The sequence below is a fragment of the Nipponia nippon genome, unplaced genomic scaffold (assembly GCF_047370975.1).
Source record: "Nipponia nippon isolate SJK-2023a ecotype South Korea unplaced genomic scaffold, ASM4737097v1 scaffold_1, whole genome shotgun sequence".
In the NCBI taxonomy this organism is placed as follows: Eukaryota; Metazoa; Chordata; class Aves; order Pelecaniformes; family Threskiornithidae; genus Nipponia; species Nipponia nippon.
The window spans coordinates 41,124,788-41,143,794 of NW_028262290.1; the positions used below are offsets into that span (position 1 = coordinate 41,124,788).

A 19,007-nucleotide genomic window follows, 5' to 3' on the forward strand; every position below is an offset into this window, starting at 1 on the left:
AGCTCATCCATGAGAAATGGTGATCTCCTATTGCTGCCAAGGTCAGTCAGACCTGTTGTGATATGTTCTGTAAATGCTGACTCTATCACTTATAGTTTTCCAAGGACTTCTTTAACAAACACCTAGAGATGTTTTATTTTTATTGTGGAACAAAGGTATGACACGAAACTGTCAAACTAGAAAGCCCAGAAAAGGATGACAGTGAGTTTTTATTAGATTCGAGGGTGACAGCTCCGTTGAGAAAAGAACCACGTAGTTAGAAGAAAGGTGGTCTGAAGTTCCTGGAGATCCAGCAGGAAAATGCTTAAATCTCAGCAAAGAAGGAAATTTTGTTCTCAAGCCAGCAGTCCAACAATTTATCACACCCCTTAAAAACTGATGCTGGATGACATGTGGATGATGTATCTGTATCAGCCTATCAAGTGTGAATGGGACTGGATTTATTTGCTACAACAGGAAGCTGTAATGGAAACTCCCAACATAGTTTTACTATGCCTCAGTCCTGACCTTCTGCACTTCAAATGCCAACTGTGCCCCCTTGTGTGGTACTTTTCTGATGGTAACCATAAGTCTCTAGGGAAGTAGATTAAATTCAAGCAAGCCATTTTGCTTTTTCCTTTGTCAAGTTAAAAAATAAAACGGAAAAGAAGATAAGCTGTAATACCTTCTAGCCCTAAAAATAAATTTTTACTCTGTGAACTCTCTGCTATATTTGTATGTACTCAGAGAGAACAGAGTTTGGATCTCTCTATTAGTGTCTATAATTCTGGGCTTGAAGTACTAATTAAAAGCACAAAAAAGAAGGTACGTAGACTACTTTTTTACATAGTGGGGTGCGAGTCTCCTGTTGAAAGACCCACCTTGCTTGGAGCTTTAAGAAACATCCAAGGTATTGCTTCACAGAGACCTTGTGAATATAAAGGACAATGAAAACTGTTCTCTAGCAAAAGACATCTGAGCCAGATGAGACAGCAGAGCATAGAAAAAAAGAGGTTTTAAGTAAGCCTGTAAAGATCTCCTCATGCCAGGAGAGCTCATGCAGGGGCAATTCAGCTCTATTTGGGAGTTTTATCAAAAAGGAGAATGATGACATCATTGTTCTGAACTGAAAACTGATTAATCATCTGCTTGGCATCTGTCTCGGCAGATGAGAAATGCCTTTTCAATGCTGTGGAAAAACTGGTGATACTGACTAGTCCTCATGTTGTCAGCTGCCTGTGTTTGTGGCCAGTCCTCTGTTCTGTCTTTCCTTTTTCCTGGCTATTCAGCTGACACATTCAGCTGATAATATGTACATTTGTAAAATATCTGCAAATATAGATGGGTATTTTTAATGGTATCAAACATTTGTACAGATTTTTCTCAAGACATCTGTATATGATGCAGTCCCCAGACAACATTTATATAACTTTCATGGATCCTCACTTTTTGGAGGAAAAACCAAAATGCCTTTAGACAGGCTTTTTAAATTGCAAAATAAATTGTTGAAAACACAATTTTCCTTCAAAAAACTAAGTCTCTGAAACCTCAGTACCGTTCTCCAGTACACTTCAGAAAAAAATAGCATGAAACCAAAAATTCCTGATCCCTTATACTTCTAGATGTTTCATGATTGATTTAACAAGATAAGTGGAAGAGTGGAAAATTGGCAACCTTAACACTTGGGTATATCTTGCAATTGAGAACTATCATACACCATACTGTGATGTATTTTTGAGCCTTCCTGCATACCATGTGGACAGTGTATCTCATATAAAATCACTTGATAAGATAGGAAATATAGGAAGAGAAAAAAAGGAACTTCATGTTTCCCTTTGTTTCTCTGACCATGAGAAATAATTTGATTCTAAGGCCCAGTGAAATGCTTTCTTTCAAGACTAGCCTACCTTTTGTATGTCTGCAAGGCCACATTCAATTTGGTAACTTGAATTGAACCAGCTGGCAATGTCTTTGAAGCATATGGGAATGGATCGAAGCTGCAAATATGCAAGGTGAATTTTACATTTTTATATTTCTCTCATGGTTATTTAAGATCTTGATTCTGTGAGAATTACAGAGATGAGAACAATTTATTTCCATGCAAGTGTGATAATTTGGGGCTGGTCATTTTTACCACAAACGAATTAAACAAGACAGAAGCAGTGGCTAAAATAATAAAATAGCTGCCTCTTTCACTACATGTTTGACAACACTTGATTTGACACACTATTAGGTAGCATTACAAACTGTTTACATACTCTGAAACATATATCACCACTACTAAGCTTTGATACCATATTGCAAATGCTTCTGTTTAAATACACTGATTTGTGCTCACTTATGAGTGCACACCCAGAATGTCAACAACACTTAAAATGAATCAATTTCTTAAAGGATTTGAGTTCATTCTGATGAAAAGACCAGATTAATTACTTTGTTTTAAATTTTCTGTAATCTTAATATCATTATCTTTTGCATCTTCTCAGATCCAAGTGTCATACCGAGTTTAAGGACATGAAACAGGACATCCACACAAAAGGGATAGACCTTTCATCCTATTATTATTTAATTAACTATTCTCTAGAAATTCATGGGCATTGAGCTTTGTTCTGAAAAGTAAATAGTCCTGTGCACCAGTAAGTAAAGCAAAAATTTCAGCAGGAGGGATTTTCTCAGCAAAATCTCATGGCTCCCCTTTTAGCTTATCTAGCCCTCCTGGCTCTCAAAGTACAGCCCACAAAATAAGAAGCAAAATGATTTTCCAATCCAGCTGTTCTTAAACATGTAGGAGAAAACTTTTCTTTAAAGAAGAGCCAACCTCATGGAAAGGGTCTTGTGGCACCTACGTATAATAAATAATAAGCCATCATCACAGTCTCGCATTTCCTTCTTCCTAGGAAAATCAGGAAATCTCTTTATAATAGATGATCAGATGTCTTAGTCTGGAGATCCCAAATAAAACTGGGTGTAGACATGTGAGATTAAAACAAAACGATGCTGGGCTACGCTCCTTTTTAACATAAGATACTTTTATTTCTCTTTGGCTGAGAACATGATTTATGCCTACTGATGGCCCCCCAATATACCAGACAGAGCAGCTGGGTGAGACATTAGGGCAGACAAGAAAATGACCTATCATCTCGGACATACTTACTTGTTTCTTTTAATTCTGACTGTCTGACCATTGCAGAGCCTCCATGAGAACATGCGAATGGCTGGACTGGTTCAGATTGAGGGTCTGCCCTGCCAGTACTCTGCCTCCAACGATGGCTCTAGGCACGACCGCCCGAACTGAGGGCAAGCGTGTACGATACTTCTCCTCATCCCCTACCCCCATGTCTCTACCTCCAGCTATTCTCAGCTCAAAGGAGTTGCTGATCCATTTACGGTTTGTCTAGCTAATGACCTCCTCAGGTCTCCAGTCTGCTATGTAAACTTCCTGCACCCACAATGCTGTTTGGCAAGGAATGCCATATGAGTTCTCCATTGCATGGAGAATACTCATACTACGTAGTCTCACTCCAGCAGACAGCATTTAAAAGAATAACAACTTTTTTAGTATCAGCAGATACAGATCATGTTTCTCAAGGCATTTGTTCCTATTTATATGAGAAAAACAATGACACTCTTCTCATATACTGGTATAAGAACCTCTTTCAAGTCTATTTTGGAGACATTCACTTGAATGTCGAATGGCTTTAAAAACTCAGTGCCCTTCTGAACAAATGTTCCTTCCTTTTAAGCTTCTAAAAACTGATTCATGCTTTTTAATCTGTTGCAACTTTTTTTCTAGAAAATGCACTTGTATGAGCTAAAGTGGCCAAGTTTGGTATACCATTGAATTATCCTGGAAAGGGCCTTGCTTTCTCAGTCCATAGAGGCAAAACCTACAAGAGTATTAACATTTCCAGTTCCAGTCTCCACAAATGCATTGTTCTGAAAACCCCAGAGAAAATGTCCCCTACAAAACAAAAGAACACTTAACGGATTAATATATATAGCCTTTTAATTTTCACAAACTGTACAGATAACTGCCACAAATCTCAGGTGTTTTTACCATCTCAATGATTAAACATCTCTGTAAGTAGCAGCAAAAATTTTATAACCTCTCAGGGCCTGCATCATTAAGTACTGAAAATAACTTGAAGTGCTGTGCAAAGCAAACGGTATAGTTGTAAACTCCTACAGACTCCTAGGAACTTGAAGCCTTTCTTAAGGCAATAGTCAGTAATATTTCATTTCTCTACTTTTTATCATCAGATGTTCTAGTCATTCTGGTATTGACATTTCTGGCTCTGCATTAGCATCGCTGTACCTGCGTACACCCGTATGCACCTGCATACACTGGTTGCCCAGATCAACTCTTCTAGAATCAGTATATCTCTACCACCTTTCTCCACAACAGGCTGAAAACAAATCCGTGGTCCATGAATAACAAGTTTCTCAACAGCAGCTTTTCAATACAGAGCTTGCAATCTGTCTCCCATTCACTTTGTCAAATTATGGTCCACATATCAGCCATTTGCAGCAGTGATATATCTGTCAAGCGTCAAGTACATTTCTTGCAAAGGCAAGTCTTTTTTAGGATTTTTTAACTTTCAAAATGTCTAATCCCAAACATGCAAAATAATGAGTCAGACGCCAAAAAATCATGAGATTTAGAAAAAAAAAATATGTTAATGTCTTTTCCTTTGCTTTCTGGAGCTTTTTCTGGGTCATGTTTTCAAGCTTTTCTCCAAGGCCATAAGGGTTTCAAACATTATTAAAAAGAAAGCAACTCAGATCCTTTTGTAATTGCATGTTTAAGGAATTCATTTATTGCCATCAGACTTGAATTGTGTTGAACTGACAACCAAGAATCTTCAGTGATATTTTTTATCAAATAATCCTGAAAAAGGAACATTGCTTCAAACCTGTTTTCTCTAGAGTTTTGTTTACATTACTTATGGTTTTTTTTCCAGATAATTAAGCTTTACTGAAAGCAGGTTGTTAGACATGGAGGATAGTCATGACTTAACACTATCTTGAAGGACTCTTTACAATATCAAAATATCTGAGGTACAGATTATAGATCCTCACACAAACAGTAATTTCTTCACCTGAAATTTGTGATTTGCTCCCCCTTAATACTGAGTCCCCTTGAAATCTTTACTCTGGATTTTTTTTTTCAGTGACAAGAAGACAGTTCTGTGTGACAATGTGTATTACAAATCTTCTTAGTTCTTCAGATTCCAACTGTTTTCTGACGGAAATATTCTTAAGTATTTGATAAATGTAACCATTCCTCTTAATTGTCATCATCTCAGCTTATTTGTGTGGCACTCACTAATTTGTTTTTATTTAAAGAGGGAAAGGCATTCCTTTCTTTTCATAATACAATTCCTCTGCGGGGCATTATCTAAGCTCAGGATAGTGTCCTTCCTGTATCTTTTCTCTTCCATCCTTTCTGTCCTGATTAAAACTAGCAGAGACTCAGCAGGAAACCCAGTGGGATTGCTCATGGTGTCTTGAAGTCATCCTTTCTTTCATTGTTTTTGCCTGTTAAGCCTTGTTTTGCTCGTCAATCCCTCTCCTGCATCCCACCGGATTCCCAACTTGCTTTTGTCAGCACCCTTGTTTGTAGCTAATTGTGCTCCTCTTCATTTTTCCTACCCCATTCTCTCTTCTTCTTCCTTCCTCCCCTCTCCGTTTGCCCATCTCCTCAAGTTTCCCTCCTCCATGCTGCTGTGAGGAAGACGGTGCCTGCTGTCAGTACTGCCCACAGCATGGCCAGGCCCAAGCACTACGAGCAAACGAGGCAGACCCCAGCTGATGAGGTATTTCATGGGTGGTTCTTCTGACTCTTTTACTTGCTTCCTGGTTTCCGAGGCGTGCACACGGATCGCAGTTTATTTCTGCCACCACAAACTCTGGGCGATGGCTTCCACTCTGCTGGGACACAGAACGAAGGGCTCACCTAGCCCAACCGGGCCCTGCTTGCAGCTCGACCCTGGTCACCCTCACAGGACTGCCAAGGGAGCCGGGGCACGGCACGCCTGACCCGACCTTTGCAAAATGGTTGTGGAGGAGATGGGCCGGGGGCCGTGGAGATGGGCCGTGGGGCTCTCACAGAGGCACCTCAAGGGACCTGCCCGCGGCCACACTGGCAGCCTGTGGCCGACCCATCGCGCAGCCCGGGGCCCGGGCCGAACCCCTCGCTCCACCGCCGCCGCTGTCACCCTGCCCTCCCGCCTCCCCTCGGCCCCCCGGCCGGGCCGGGCCGAGGCCGCCGCGGCGGCAGGCCGCGGAGGGGATGCCATAGTAACCGGCGGGGGGCCGGGCGGCGCCGGGAGGCCGGGCGGGGAAGGCGGGTGGGAGAGGGCGGGGACGGCGGCGGGATGGCGGGCGCGGCAGCGCCCCCTCTCCGCGGCTCCCAACCCCGTCCCCGCCGGCCGCCAATGGCTCTTCCCTCGCCGGCCCCTTTGTGTGAGGCACACTCGGAGCAGCGACAGTGTCCCCTGCCGCCCCCGCCGAGCCGAGCCCAGCCGAGCCGTGCCGTGCCGTGCCGTGCCGAGCCGAGGCGGGCGGGCCGGGCGGCGCGGGGCGGCCATTCCAGCGCGGGCGGACTGCCTCGCCGCTCCCCCCGGGGGTGCGCGGGGGCCCCGGCTGCCGCCGCCGCCGCCTCACCCCCCCCTCCCCGGCCCCGCTCCTCACGGTGGAGGGCAACTAAAATACACCGCCACCAAACCCAACCAAATAAATAATAACAACAACAACAATAATAACAACAACAACAAAAAAAAAAAGAACGGGGAAAGAACAGAGGGAGCGAGCGAGAGGGAGGGAGGGAGGGAGAAGCGAACCAACTCCGAGACTCCCATAAAGAGAGGCACACACGGAGCTAGCGCCCCGGTGCCGATGCGCGGGGGAAACAATAAGTACTCGAAGTTACCTGCCCTGCCGTAGAAGAAGGAGGGTTTGTTGATTCTCTCGCAGACATCTGCAAACCGGTGCTTTTTTGGAAGAGATTTTTTTTTTCCCCCATCTCCTCTCTCTCTCTTTACAAACCACAAACGGATGTGAGGCAGGGAAGGTGTTTCTTTGACTACTGAAGTCAGGCACCTCTTTTTTATTCTTCTCAGTCTTGTTGTGTGTCCCCCCCTCCCCTCACACACACACACACACACACTCACACCCCCCCTTTTTGCACCAACATTAACGACCAAAAGGAAAGGAAAGGAGTTTGCTTGATGTTTTAGTGAAATGGACGTAAGATTTTATTCACCACCTCCTCAGCCTGCAGCCGCTCCTGATACGCCTTGTTTGGGACCTTCCCCCTGCCTGGACCCCTACTATTGCAACAAGGTGACTCGTGTTTTGTGTCGTCCGAGGTGTTTTATCTGTGCTGTCGATTGTGCTGTTGTCGCGGCGCGTTGCATGAGCGGGGCGCTGCGCTTTGGCGAGCCGCGCACCAAGTTCACCGGGCGGGCAGAGGGCAGCGGCACTTGCCGGGGTTTGGGGTCCGGGGAGCGCCGTGCCGCCCGCCGCGGAGAGCTGCCGCCGGGACGCGGAGCGGCTCCCCTGCAGGCACCCCAAATTAAAACCCCGCAGTAGTTTGGGGGCGGGCGGCTGGAGCGGGGGGGGGGTGGGTGGGTGGGTGGGGGAGGCATTTTCCATAACATCTTCCCTTTCGGAGAAGCGGCGTGGACAAGGATGTTGGTGCGGAGGACTTGAATTGCTAGGGGTCCTGTTAAGGAGAGGGATCGCGCCCGCCACAAACCGGCAGAAACTCTCTGCCCCGCCGCGTACCCTGCAGTTCATGTGTCAAAGCGGTACTTGGCCGTGCCGGGAGCACGTTTGTGCGTGTGTGTGTGTGTGTGATATGTATATATATATATATATATATATATATATACACACACACGCACCTCGCTATCTGTGCACAATAAGGGTGTATAAGGGTGACAAGTGGGTTCAGAACAGGAGCTCGACTTTGTCCCGGCTGTGCAACTGCCTTACCCATTTCTCTGTAACTTGATTAAACCCCTGCAAAGAGGGTCAGTGCCTGAGGAGAGCTAAGTTGTAGGTCCCCGAGCCCTGGGGAAGGGGGAACTGCCGAGGAGGCTCCCGCTAGCCCAAAGCCTGGGTTTGGTTACGGGAGTTTGGTGCCGCGATCCCGGAGCACTTCGCGTTACTTTTGGTGCCGAGCAAGGGGGCTGGCGTTCCCGCATTGTTACCGCTTCCGCGGCCGGAGCCAGCTGGTGCTTCATGCATGAGCTGCACTTTCTCTGCTGTTACGGAATGGGCTTTGCACACGAATAAAACGCTGGCCGTAGGAAATAATCAGGAAGTGCGAGCCTCCCAGAGCACTTTCTTGAGCACACCCCCCGCCCGGGGAGAAAGCCGTGAGCGAGCGCTCCCCGAAAGATGTGTTTAAACCTGCGCGCTTCGGCGTTGGTTTAGAAACCTGGCGTGGAAGCCTGCGGCAGGCTGCGGCCGCCGCTGTTCGCGGCGTAAACTCCGCCGTGCGCAGCGTCCGCGGGGCTGGCCGCGGGTGCGGGGGGCGGCGGCGGCGGGGCGCTGCCGCCGAGGGGGGCCCCCTGCCCGGGGCGGCCCGGCGCGGCGCGGCGCGGCACGGCCTGGTTCCGCGCTCGGCCATTGTCGTGCCGGTCTCACGTGTCAGAGCGATGCTCAGAGCCGTCTCTTTCATTGCGGGCAGCTGCCTCGATTCAGAGGTAAACAGGCAAATCGCGTGTATCTGTGCTGAAGCGCGGAGGCTGCAGCGCCGGGGTGAAGCCCTCTCAGTTTTCAGGAAAGATTTCCCACATGGTCTCGTCTACCAATCACAACCGAAAGGACCAAATTCATCCTGGCTGCATTTCACATATACTCAATGGAGTTATAGAATTCAGGGATAAATCTGGCCCTTTGTGGTGGATGCCTAAGGATATTTCAAGAGAGATCCCAGAGGTATGACTGTTAGCCGTGTTTTGAGTAACTGTATTCTGCGGCATCTGGCAAACCTGCCCTGTAGATCGGAAGTTTGTGCCAGGAGCGAACTTTGTTCAGCAGGAAGAGTCCAGATGCGTAGGAGCCTGTATGCATGCATTAATTTTTTGTTAAGTGCTCTGAGTAATCACCAGGCTACTGCTACCTTTGATCTGTGGCTTGCCGTTACTTTCTCTGTTGTCCGTTTTTGTAAATTGTAACCATAAAGTGTTGCCAAGTGAGAGGCTCGGGCTCGTATTAATGACATAAGCGCCAAAGTGTCTGAAGACCCATTTGGCAATGAAACTGGACAAACCTTATTAAACCTATCAGTGATTTAAAGCTTCAAAAAGAAGGTAATGACTTGAATACACATTTCACTCATCATTCTTGAGATAGTGGACCAGATTTAATTTAAAAGTTAAATGCTTTGGAAAATCAGGAATTACTTTAATATATTAAATCATTTTCCAATTAAGTTCCTTAAATCATTTCTGGTGGGTTGCACTGCAAATCGAATAAATTAATTTAGAAAGTCGTTTTCAGAATTTCTTTACTAGCTGGTTAAGGCTTCTTTTAAGTCATGCCATGTATGAGGGAGCAAACTGTTCTTTTTAAATGCAAATGAGACACTTATTCTGTAGACAAGTTGCAACTCTTCTATTTCACTTTGCCTGAACTGATAATGTGCTTAAAAGTGCACAGTCATAAGACATATGTTTTATGCTTGGAAAAGACTTACCAGGAATGTTTCAATATAAGACACCGAGTATAGGACGAATGTCTTTTTCGGACGTCTTTGCCACTGACCAGTGATTGCGTTAAATGGACAGAGTAGCTTTGCCAGGCCCCTTGGAGGCGTACATTTACTGAACATTTCATTTTTCACCCCCTTCACTCTCTCACTTCGCCCAGCATGATTAACATTGCTGTGAAAACTTATCTGACTTGTTCTAAACATGTCGTCATGTTACAGTATTGCTCTGTCACTCATTTTTGTGCTGTGTGTGTTTAGGGAGTTTGAAGGGCGGGAGGCCTACAGAATTTTGTGTTCAGTAACTTTGGTGAAGTGTTTGCTTTTGATCTCTCCCAGGGAAGGAGATGATGGCTGGAGTGTGATGGATCCGTGTTCTGGGTTGGAATTGTGGTCTTCATTAGGCCTTTACCTGCAAAGCTCATTCAGAACTGGATCTTGTTTCCTGTAAAGTTAGTTAAAACTTGCTTTGGGCACTTAATAGTGGATTTGGGCCTTGTTTTCATACTTGCGTTTTGTGGGTTTTTGTTTTGTTTTGTTTTTTTCACAAATACGGAAGACTGATTCTTTACATTTTAAGTCTGCTTGAGCTGCTGGTAATTCAGAATGTATTCTGCAAATACTTACGCTTTTAAGTTTTCTAATTGATCTGCTAGCACAAGTTTTTTCCTGATCAAATGATTGTTCATAGTGTATGAGTGAGTCCCCAGGCACATGCACGGGAGGTATTGACAGTGCATTTTTCTGTAGCCAAAGGAAAATGCAATAATGTAGATTCAAACAGTCGCTTCTTATCTTACAGTTTTCAGTTGGCAGGCTTTGTTTCAGAAGACTGCTTAGATCTTTATTTTATAAAGCTAAAATAGCATTCAAAGCATCTTAGTCTAATATTTCTCTATCTGCTGTGAAAGCTCATTATACTCTGCATATATTGTTATGCAGGCTTTTCCTTGTTTCTCTCGCATTACCCACGGAGAGAGAAAAGTGAAAGAACAATGCAAACAATGTTGGTTATGACAACTGTGTGAGGTATCTCTTATACAAACAGACAGAATGGACGGTATGCTGTGGTATATAGGTCAGCCTTTGAAATAACATAGTGGAGCTCTTACGCCGGACGGGCAGATTTAGAGTTGGGGTTGTACTGTTTGCCTCTTGAAACTTGAAGCATAATTGCATTTCAGACATTTACAGGCTAATATGAGTAGTCTGTTCAGTTGAAGTTTATTTTGGGAAACATCATGTTCCTTAATTGAATGCTACAAAAGAAATAATGTTGATAATCTGAGTGTCTTAATTTGATAGAAGAATATGGTCAGGGATTTCAAGCTGCTTGAAGAAGTTGGATGGCAAGTTTAAATGTTTATGTAGAGAGCAATAAATAACATCCTGGTGGCTTTCCATATTGAAGTGTCACCTCCGAAGACCGCTTTGATCAGTACTGTAAGAAGGATTGGTATATTTTCATACTTGCAACTTTACAGTGTTTTCAGATATCTGCTCACATAAAGTGCAGTTATGTAATTATAGTTTGACACAGCTAATGGCAGGGATGCTGACCCCTGCCAACAGCAGGGAGAAAATAATGGTCTTTACAGCTCCCAGTGGTTAGGCTTGCAGAATTATGCACTAGATTCTTCTGTGATTTGCTACCTGGTTCAAAAATACAGGAGCCTACAACTCATCTTTCTTGTATTCAGTGGTAGTTGTCAGTGCAGTGGAAAAATACAGCCAGACAGCAGAGGTAGAATGATAGACTGTAGTTGTTTTTAAAAAGAGGAATACAGAGAGAAAAAAGAGAGAGAGGGAAGCAAAACCCTTCAAAATGAAAACAGCGGTGTGACATTGGGTAGAAGTGGATAAGGAGATATAATGCAGTGCTTTGTAAGCAGGTAACAATCCCGCTCATAATCAGAATTCCACGGAGCAAAAGTGCATATATTTATACACAGTGTTTAAAATAATTTATTGTGTAAGCTTAACCCCACCATAGAGACTACTCTAAGTAAAATGTTCCATGGCTGTTTACAAAGTGTACATTATTTCCAGTGGCTTGCTTCTATCCACTCTCTATCTGAAGCTCAGAAACAGAATTGTGGAAGGCCAGGGCTGTGAAGGACAGCTCTAAAGCTGAAATGCTGTGTTAGTGTTTTGGCAGAATTTTAGATTATGCTCATCTAATAGATCACCATTTGTTTATTCTGGGCATATTTTTTTTTCCTTAGACAACTAACTACCTTGTCCCCTACTGCCTTGGAATCATACTTTAAATTTGTTGGTTCCTCCTACAGAAAAGATTAAACAGTTACATTAGTATTGGCTGTTGATTTTTAAGTGTTAAGTGTTTTAGTTAGTTTCAAAATATACCACATAGGAAAAAGGGAAATGGACTTTTTTCTTGGGTTCCTAGACCTTAGAATGTAGTCTCAGAGTTACAAGCAAGCCTGAGGTGTGCCTCCTTAAATTCCAGTGTTTCAGAAAAGAAGCGGTCCCAATTTTAGTGGAATACAGAAAATGATTTATGTTTGTGCTTTTGAGAAATCTTTCTCAAAGATGTTTTATAAACCAAAGGACTCACAGTCATTCTTTTTTTTTTTTTTTTTCTTTCTGCCAAACATCAGTTCCTTGAGAGAAATTATGTTTTAGTCTCTTACCAGAGTGATACGTTTCATCTCTAAGGCATTACCTTCAATCAGCCTATCATGAGGTCTTCTGAAAAAAGTGAAAACTGTAAAATATTAAGAATGCTGAATTAGCTAAACACTACAGTGCATGCAGTACCTTTGGTGTTTATATTAAGTCAAAGAGCAGCTGGAGCTGCATTTAAGGACTTAAGGAGCTGATACTGTGGAGGACTGGGCAGTCCCAACTCCCGTTGAATTCAGTGCATATTGGGGACAATCACACTTTACCAGGAAGAACTGAACACTCTCCTGTCCTCAGATTCCCATCTTAGCAGGACTTTCTTGTCTTGCTAACACTGTACAGAAGCATTGGAAAATGGACTATGTTTTAATCACAACTTTATATTAAGCAGAGAAATGTCCTAATCACGGTAGGATTTAGATTAAAATTCTTGGATATTTAAATCCTTTATTGATGGCAGATACAACAGAACTTAGACGGTGGAAGTAAAAAGCTTCCCTTGACTGCTTTCTCAGCACGGCTCAAGAGTGACCTGAAAGCACCACTTCTTGTGGTGAGAGGGTAGTCCCTGGATCAATGCAGACCTTGGCTTCTGGAACTGACAGCGGTGGCAATTAGTGGCAGCTTTGTTTATCTTTTTGAAGTGGACACGTGCTTTGTGGATGTCTAGCATGGGCTGCATATGCTAAAATACTTATTTTTAAATATAGCCTAACCAAATTTAGATGTTTTGTTGTTGCAGTTGGACTAGATGATCGTTGTAGGTCCCTTCCAGCTGAAATAGTCTATGCTATTCTACTGTTTTAGTTACGCAACTGGGTACCCTTTTTCTGCCCAAGGAGTGATTTGTTATTAAAAATGCTGAGTTATAAACTGCTCCAAAACATGGTTTATAGCGGAAGAGCCAAATGAGTGTTAATTATAGCAGTGCTTCCAAAATACTTTCAGACATGGAATTCACATCAACCTGAATGAGATTTTCTTGGTCGTAATGGCAACATTGCATTATTCTATGGTTAGGCACAGATTACGTAGCGTTAGCAGCAGCAACAAGCATTGCCCTTCCACAGCCGCAAGTGCACAGAAGAAAATCTCATCTCCCCTTCCTCTGGAATATCTGCATTTTATGTTCATTGGTTGTGATCAGTTTTAGGTTAGTAAGTCAGGGCATCAAATAAAATGTTTAGCTCTGGGCTTAGAGCTTGAAAGTTAGAATCGTTTTTCAGCAGAGATCTTGGTGCAACCGACATTTGTAATGTCTGTGGTTTTCTTTTGCTTCTTCTGTTTGCAGTAAGTAGTTTATTTTTAACGTTTGAATTTCATATGGCTCTACTAATATTTATATCTTATCTTTCAATTGCACATATGCTAACACTGTTTCTGAACTGTTCATTTAGTATTTCTCACTTGATTTGCTACAGACCCTCATAGTATGGTTTCCTCCCAAGAAATGCACTGCTTTCTAAGTTGCAAAACATACTTGAGTTACATGAGCATCTGACAAATCCAGGTTAGTGGAAATGTCAGAATGTTTTAGCATTCACATTCTTGACTGTTAAACCGCTCTCTACCAATCAAAAGTGGCACGAGTGGCTTTTTTCAAAGGTACTGCTGGCTAAGCATGGAAATTGAGCTGCTGTGGTAGTACTTTTGTCTCCTGCTATTGTTGTTGATGATTATATGGTCTTAAAGGTTAAATGGAAGTTACTGTAGCTGGTATGTATTTTTGTTATATTAAGGAAATACGCAGTGAACTCCAGTTACTTATTCTATATGCAAGAAGAAATCAGAACTCTGAAATCAGACAGTGATAGCCTGTACTTAGGGAAATGGGTCAGTAAGGAAAGTATGAAGTCTGCAATGTGAAGCAAAAGATTTATCCAGTTCCTGCCAGAAGAGTGAGAAGATTATGCATACGTATAAATTCCTATTGTATCGGTCCTACTCTATATGTATATACACACACGTATGTTTCTGCTTCATTATATATTGCTTACTTTGAAGAAAATGAACTTACTGTGAAAATCCGTCGTTTCTGTCCTGTATTATAAGTAGCTGGCTTCGAAGTCATATTCTGGTCGCAGTTGCCAAAAGTATGTATGTTTGTGTTCATGAGTAAGAGAAAACATTTGTTTCTTATACAATCATTGTGTTTGCATCAACCTGAAATAATAATAAATACTAAAAGGAAAAATAGCGGTGAAAAGGGACTATAACCTTTCCAAAAAGTATAATTTATCATTTGGCAGATACAGTTGTGAACATTAGTCATAGAAACCTGCAGATAGTAGAGGCTTAATATCAAAGCTAATGATTTATTTTATGTTAATGACTTTCTGCTAGGGCATAAAAGACTGCTCATAATGGACTCTCAGTGCTGTGTTCAGTTGCGAAGGCTAATGGGATAATCTTACCCAAAATTAAGCTTTTTGAAGTAAACCATGGTGTTATTTTTTCAAGTTAACTCTTGAAAATGTATTGGCAAACTGACTTTTTTAAGAACTGCTTGTAATCTTTATAGGATAATATAAGGCAAGTTTTTTTTCTTCATTAGCAGTTTTCTTAACTGTGTTGGAAATGTCTGTTTATGTTTTTTTACAGTTCTGAAGAATAATATTCATGATGTGGAAGTCATTCACTTCAGTGGTTTTATCATAGTGCAATAAGTTTTTGTGAGGCACAGTTGTTTATGCAGGTTGAACAAAGGAAAAGAAGAATTATTTTTTTAGGGGCCTAGCCAGTAATTTGCTAAATGGTAGTAAAACTCTTAGGTTTGCATTGAGAAGTTTTTAAAATCATGTTTACAATTAGTTATAACCAACATTATATTTCAATAAGAGATAATTTGCCTACTAAAGTTCACATAATGTGCTAATCATGTCTAGTGGTTAATAAAGGCCTCCTATCTCACTCCCCTGATGGCTATAAAAGGCTATTATGTTCATGGCAGCAGTTCAGGTACAGCTGCTGTGTGTTAATAATGCATCATTGTCCCACTAATAAACACAGCAAAGGTCAGCAACCCTGAGCACCTAAAACACCTATTCTCTTTCCAAAATATTTATTAACACCTTAATGGCGTATCTATTAATTTTGGTTAGGATTATAGCAGTTAATGACCTTCATGGAATCCCATGTGTTCAGGTTTTGCAGCCTACATGCTGTTGTGGGCTGTTGCACTCATCTTCCCTCCTAAACATTTCTTTTTCTTTGCAACTATGCGTTGTTTCTTTAATTTAAGATCAGCATTCCATGGTCATTTTATGAGTAACTTACTTTGTTACTTAGGTTGGCAATTTTCATTTTTTTCCTCAGCTAATTTAAGATTGTATTTAGAGACTGAATTTTCATTAGTTAAGACACTTTATAGAAATTGTAACTACGTGCTAAAAAACTATGTGATTGTGTAATGCGCATTCACACATAGATGCATGCATGCACTGAGAGATGCCTGTATACATGTGTGTATGTATGAGAAGTACTTCCTCTAGGTTCCGTACGTAATTTTATACTAGTGACTTATGTTTTCCTTTTTGCCATAGATTGCTGTATTCATAAAGGTTTTTTAAAATGCATTTTCTACAGACAAAGAACATACTCACATGGGATTTCCATTTTGCCAGGGAAACATGCAAATCAATAAGCCAGCACTTATCTGCATTAAAATTAGGTATACTGTAATTTATGGGCGCAGTGATATTGTATTTGTCTTGCATAGCCTCAGATATTCTTTAAGGTAGCCTGGCTATGTGTCCTTAGAGAAAAGCAAAAGTGTTAATTGAACAAAATCTCATTTTCTCATCTTGTAGTATTGCCTTTTGTTTTCTGTTACTCATTTTGAAAACCTGATTTTTTTTGTGCTGTGTGATTTACAAACAAATGTTCAGAGGGCAGAAAAACACCACTACACTTCCATCAAGAGAAATGAAAAAGCTTAACTAGCTGACGGGTTTCTATTTGGTGTAGCACATAGCTTCAATGACACATTTGTCATGCTTTAAATATATAATACATACAATAAAATATGTACAGGCACAGTTGTGATATATGTAGTGTCTGGCTCCATTGCTATTGTTTGTAGTCTCTACGGTTGTCATACGTTGTTCTTTGCACATCATACCCTTACAGCAGAATTTGACACAATTTCTAGCTTTCAGTCCTGCACCATTTTCATTGCACAATATACATGAGTTTGACAGGGTGTGTTGAGGACAACTCTGGCAAGCAATTGATATTTTGAAGTGGCAAGCGTTTCAGCAGCTGCCTGCTTGTGAAAAAGGAATGATAAGATATACTGTATTGTTAGTTTCAGGCAAAGCATTAAGGTTTAAGCTCTGTAAAAATGTACACATTATTCGTCAGTGGTGAAGCAAGCCTTTTATGTTTTTTAGAGCTTAGCGCTCTGGCTGATGTGAACTAGAATGACATTGGTTTAATGGTCAGTAAATGAATAGGAGTACTTTGAATTTGAACCGCTGCCAATTTTGCACCGACAAAGAGGCTGACAAAAGAAAGATTTTATGTGAAAGCAAAGCACAAGCAATGTTTGGGGAGGTGGGGAGAGGGGTAGAGGAACCCAACAGAAATATTCTCCAATGCAGCCTTGTAATGATACTAAAATTGTTAAAACACATCCATTTTACATGGCTCATTGGCTACGAACCTAAGCTGTTTCATCTAATGTTCTTTAAAACCTGTTGTATACACATAGTCTTTTAGAATATATTCATATGGAATTTACAGTGTGTTTTTCTAAATACCACACTGTGCCCTGAAGGCCTGTTGGCAGAACATCAGAGTTGTCCACTGCTGGAGTTCCCAAGTCTCTCTCTTTCTGGTAGTGGGAAATTGTAGTTTAATCAGTTATGGCACTTTCAGTGTGTAACATTCATTAGTAAGGCAATTTGTCATGACTGTTAATAGTCAGGATGCATCTGCTCTCTCTTCAGTTATGGAGCGTGATAAGCAAGAGGGCAAATATTTCAATATCTAATAATATTACCATGTTTGAAAACTGTAGTTCAAGGTTAGTGCTCAAAACTCAAACAGCAGATTAATAACGACCTATTTATTTTTACTGGTCTTACCTTTACAGATTTGATTTTAAAGTACCCTAGTGCTCTTAGGAGTTCTACATTATCTAGCTGGGTATTAGAAAGTAAATGTTAGCATCTTCAGTGTTTATCAAAGAATTTTCCTCTATTGTCATAAGTTCGAAGTTAGGATATTTTCAAAGAGTTGCAAATACTTATAATTAGGCCACATCATTTTCCGATGTGTCAGTAATAAATTGTTTACAGTATCACTTTAGGCAGTAGCAGGCCTTTTACAGTATTAGTTTTGTGGCTGGACAGCTTATAATGTTATAAAAGATATTTGGTGCCTACCAAAGGGACAACATGCAATTAGAAAAATGGTCTCTTCTAGCTAAAAACTGACTTGTAATCATTGCTCATTGTTCTAAATATGAACGGTTAAATTGTTTCGTACAGCCAAGAAAGGTTAGAGGGTTTTTTCCACATATATCTGATAACCCTCATGTATTACATAATACGATAGCTTCACACACAATAGCTTTGTGACACATTTTAATTTTTAATGAAAAGCCCCCCAAATTTTAACATAATGATTTCTTTAGAAACCAAGCCCAATCTTGGTAAAATCCGTTCTTGCTAGTAACAAAAGCTGTTACTGTTTAAGTTCCTGTTCAGCAGTTAGTTGGTACGCTTCACTGGATGTTGTCAAAAAGGCTTTTCTCTTGATTGACAACCCTGTAGGAATGTGAATGGAGATTTTAATTGCATATCATGTGTCCATATCAGAGTGAGTGGATTCACTGACTTTGCTTAGCTCTGTATCTCTACAAGTCAGCCATGCCAAAACACTTCTTTTTTTTTAATAAGCAATTGATATATTTTCCAAAGAGAGAGAAGAAGGGCATGCAAGTGAAGAATGGACTGTAAAGCAAAAGATAACTGTGAATTTTGGAAGAATAATCTGTGCAATAAGTTTTCTGAATGTTTTAACACAATTAAGAGGTATTTTGGTGATGTAAATTCATTTCAGGACTAAGTTAGCCAAAGACCACTAGAATATATTTTTATTCTGGCATTTGCTAGCAGAAGTGTGTTTATCTTTTTATTTTTTTTTTCCAAGAGTACTTTGAACAAAATCAGTCAAAAAAAAATTAAAGCGGGTGGAAAAATTTACTGAGGCAGGCTGCCTGTATGTCTTGCACCTTTATAGAAGACATGGGGAAATGGTGGGGGTTTCTTCGTATGCGTGGGAGATAGTGGGCTTTCTCATTCATACTGGATTTGATCCACACTCTTTGGCCAACACTGTTACTTTAGAGGGAGATTTATCTAGGTAAGGACTGCTAGAGACTTCAGTTTTGAGTCTGATAATAAAACCAAGTTTTTATATCAACTGTAAAGCAACTTAAATATTAACTTTTTTCTTAAGAACAGTAAATGATACATCACTCCAAAATGTCACTGATAAATAGACCTCAACATTTTCCATAGCCAAGAACATTGCAGGTGAAAATGACAAAGCCAAAGATTCGTTATTATGAATAGTAATTAGATTTTGATATCTCAAATTAGATTCCAGGTTTCATTTTACATCACAAACCACAACATTGACTGTATTTCTTTTA

The 19,007-nt window shown here is 41.3% G+C and overlaps 1 protein-coding gene across 3 annotated transcripts in view; it reads left to right on the top strand.

Annotated features, from left to right (window-relative positions):
• The first annotated feature begins 6,845 nt into the window (after window positions 1-6,845).
• Window positions 6,846-19,007, top strand: part of TOX (thymocyte selection associated high mobility group box) — a 222,856-nt gene continuing 210,694 nt past the window's right edge. For 2 of the 3 annotated variants that reach the window (XM_087735504.1, XM_087735531.1), the window contains exon 1: window positions 8,744-8,928. In XM_087735504.1, coding sequence (XP_087591630.1) covers window positions 8,785-8,928 — 144 coding nt within the window. In that variant the 5' untranslated portion in view covers window positions 8,744-8,784. Of the gene's footprint in view, window positions 7,324-8,743; window positions 8,929-19,007 lie in introns of those variants that run through there. The other variant, XM_009473046.2, reaches the window with a different exon arrangement.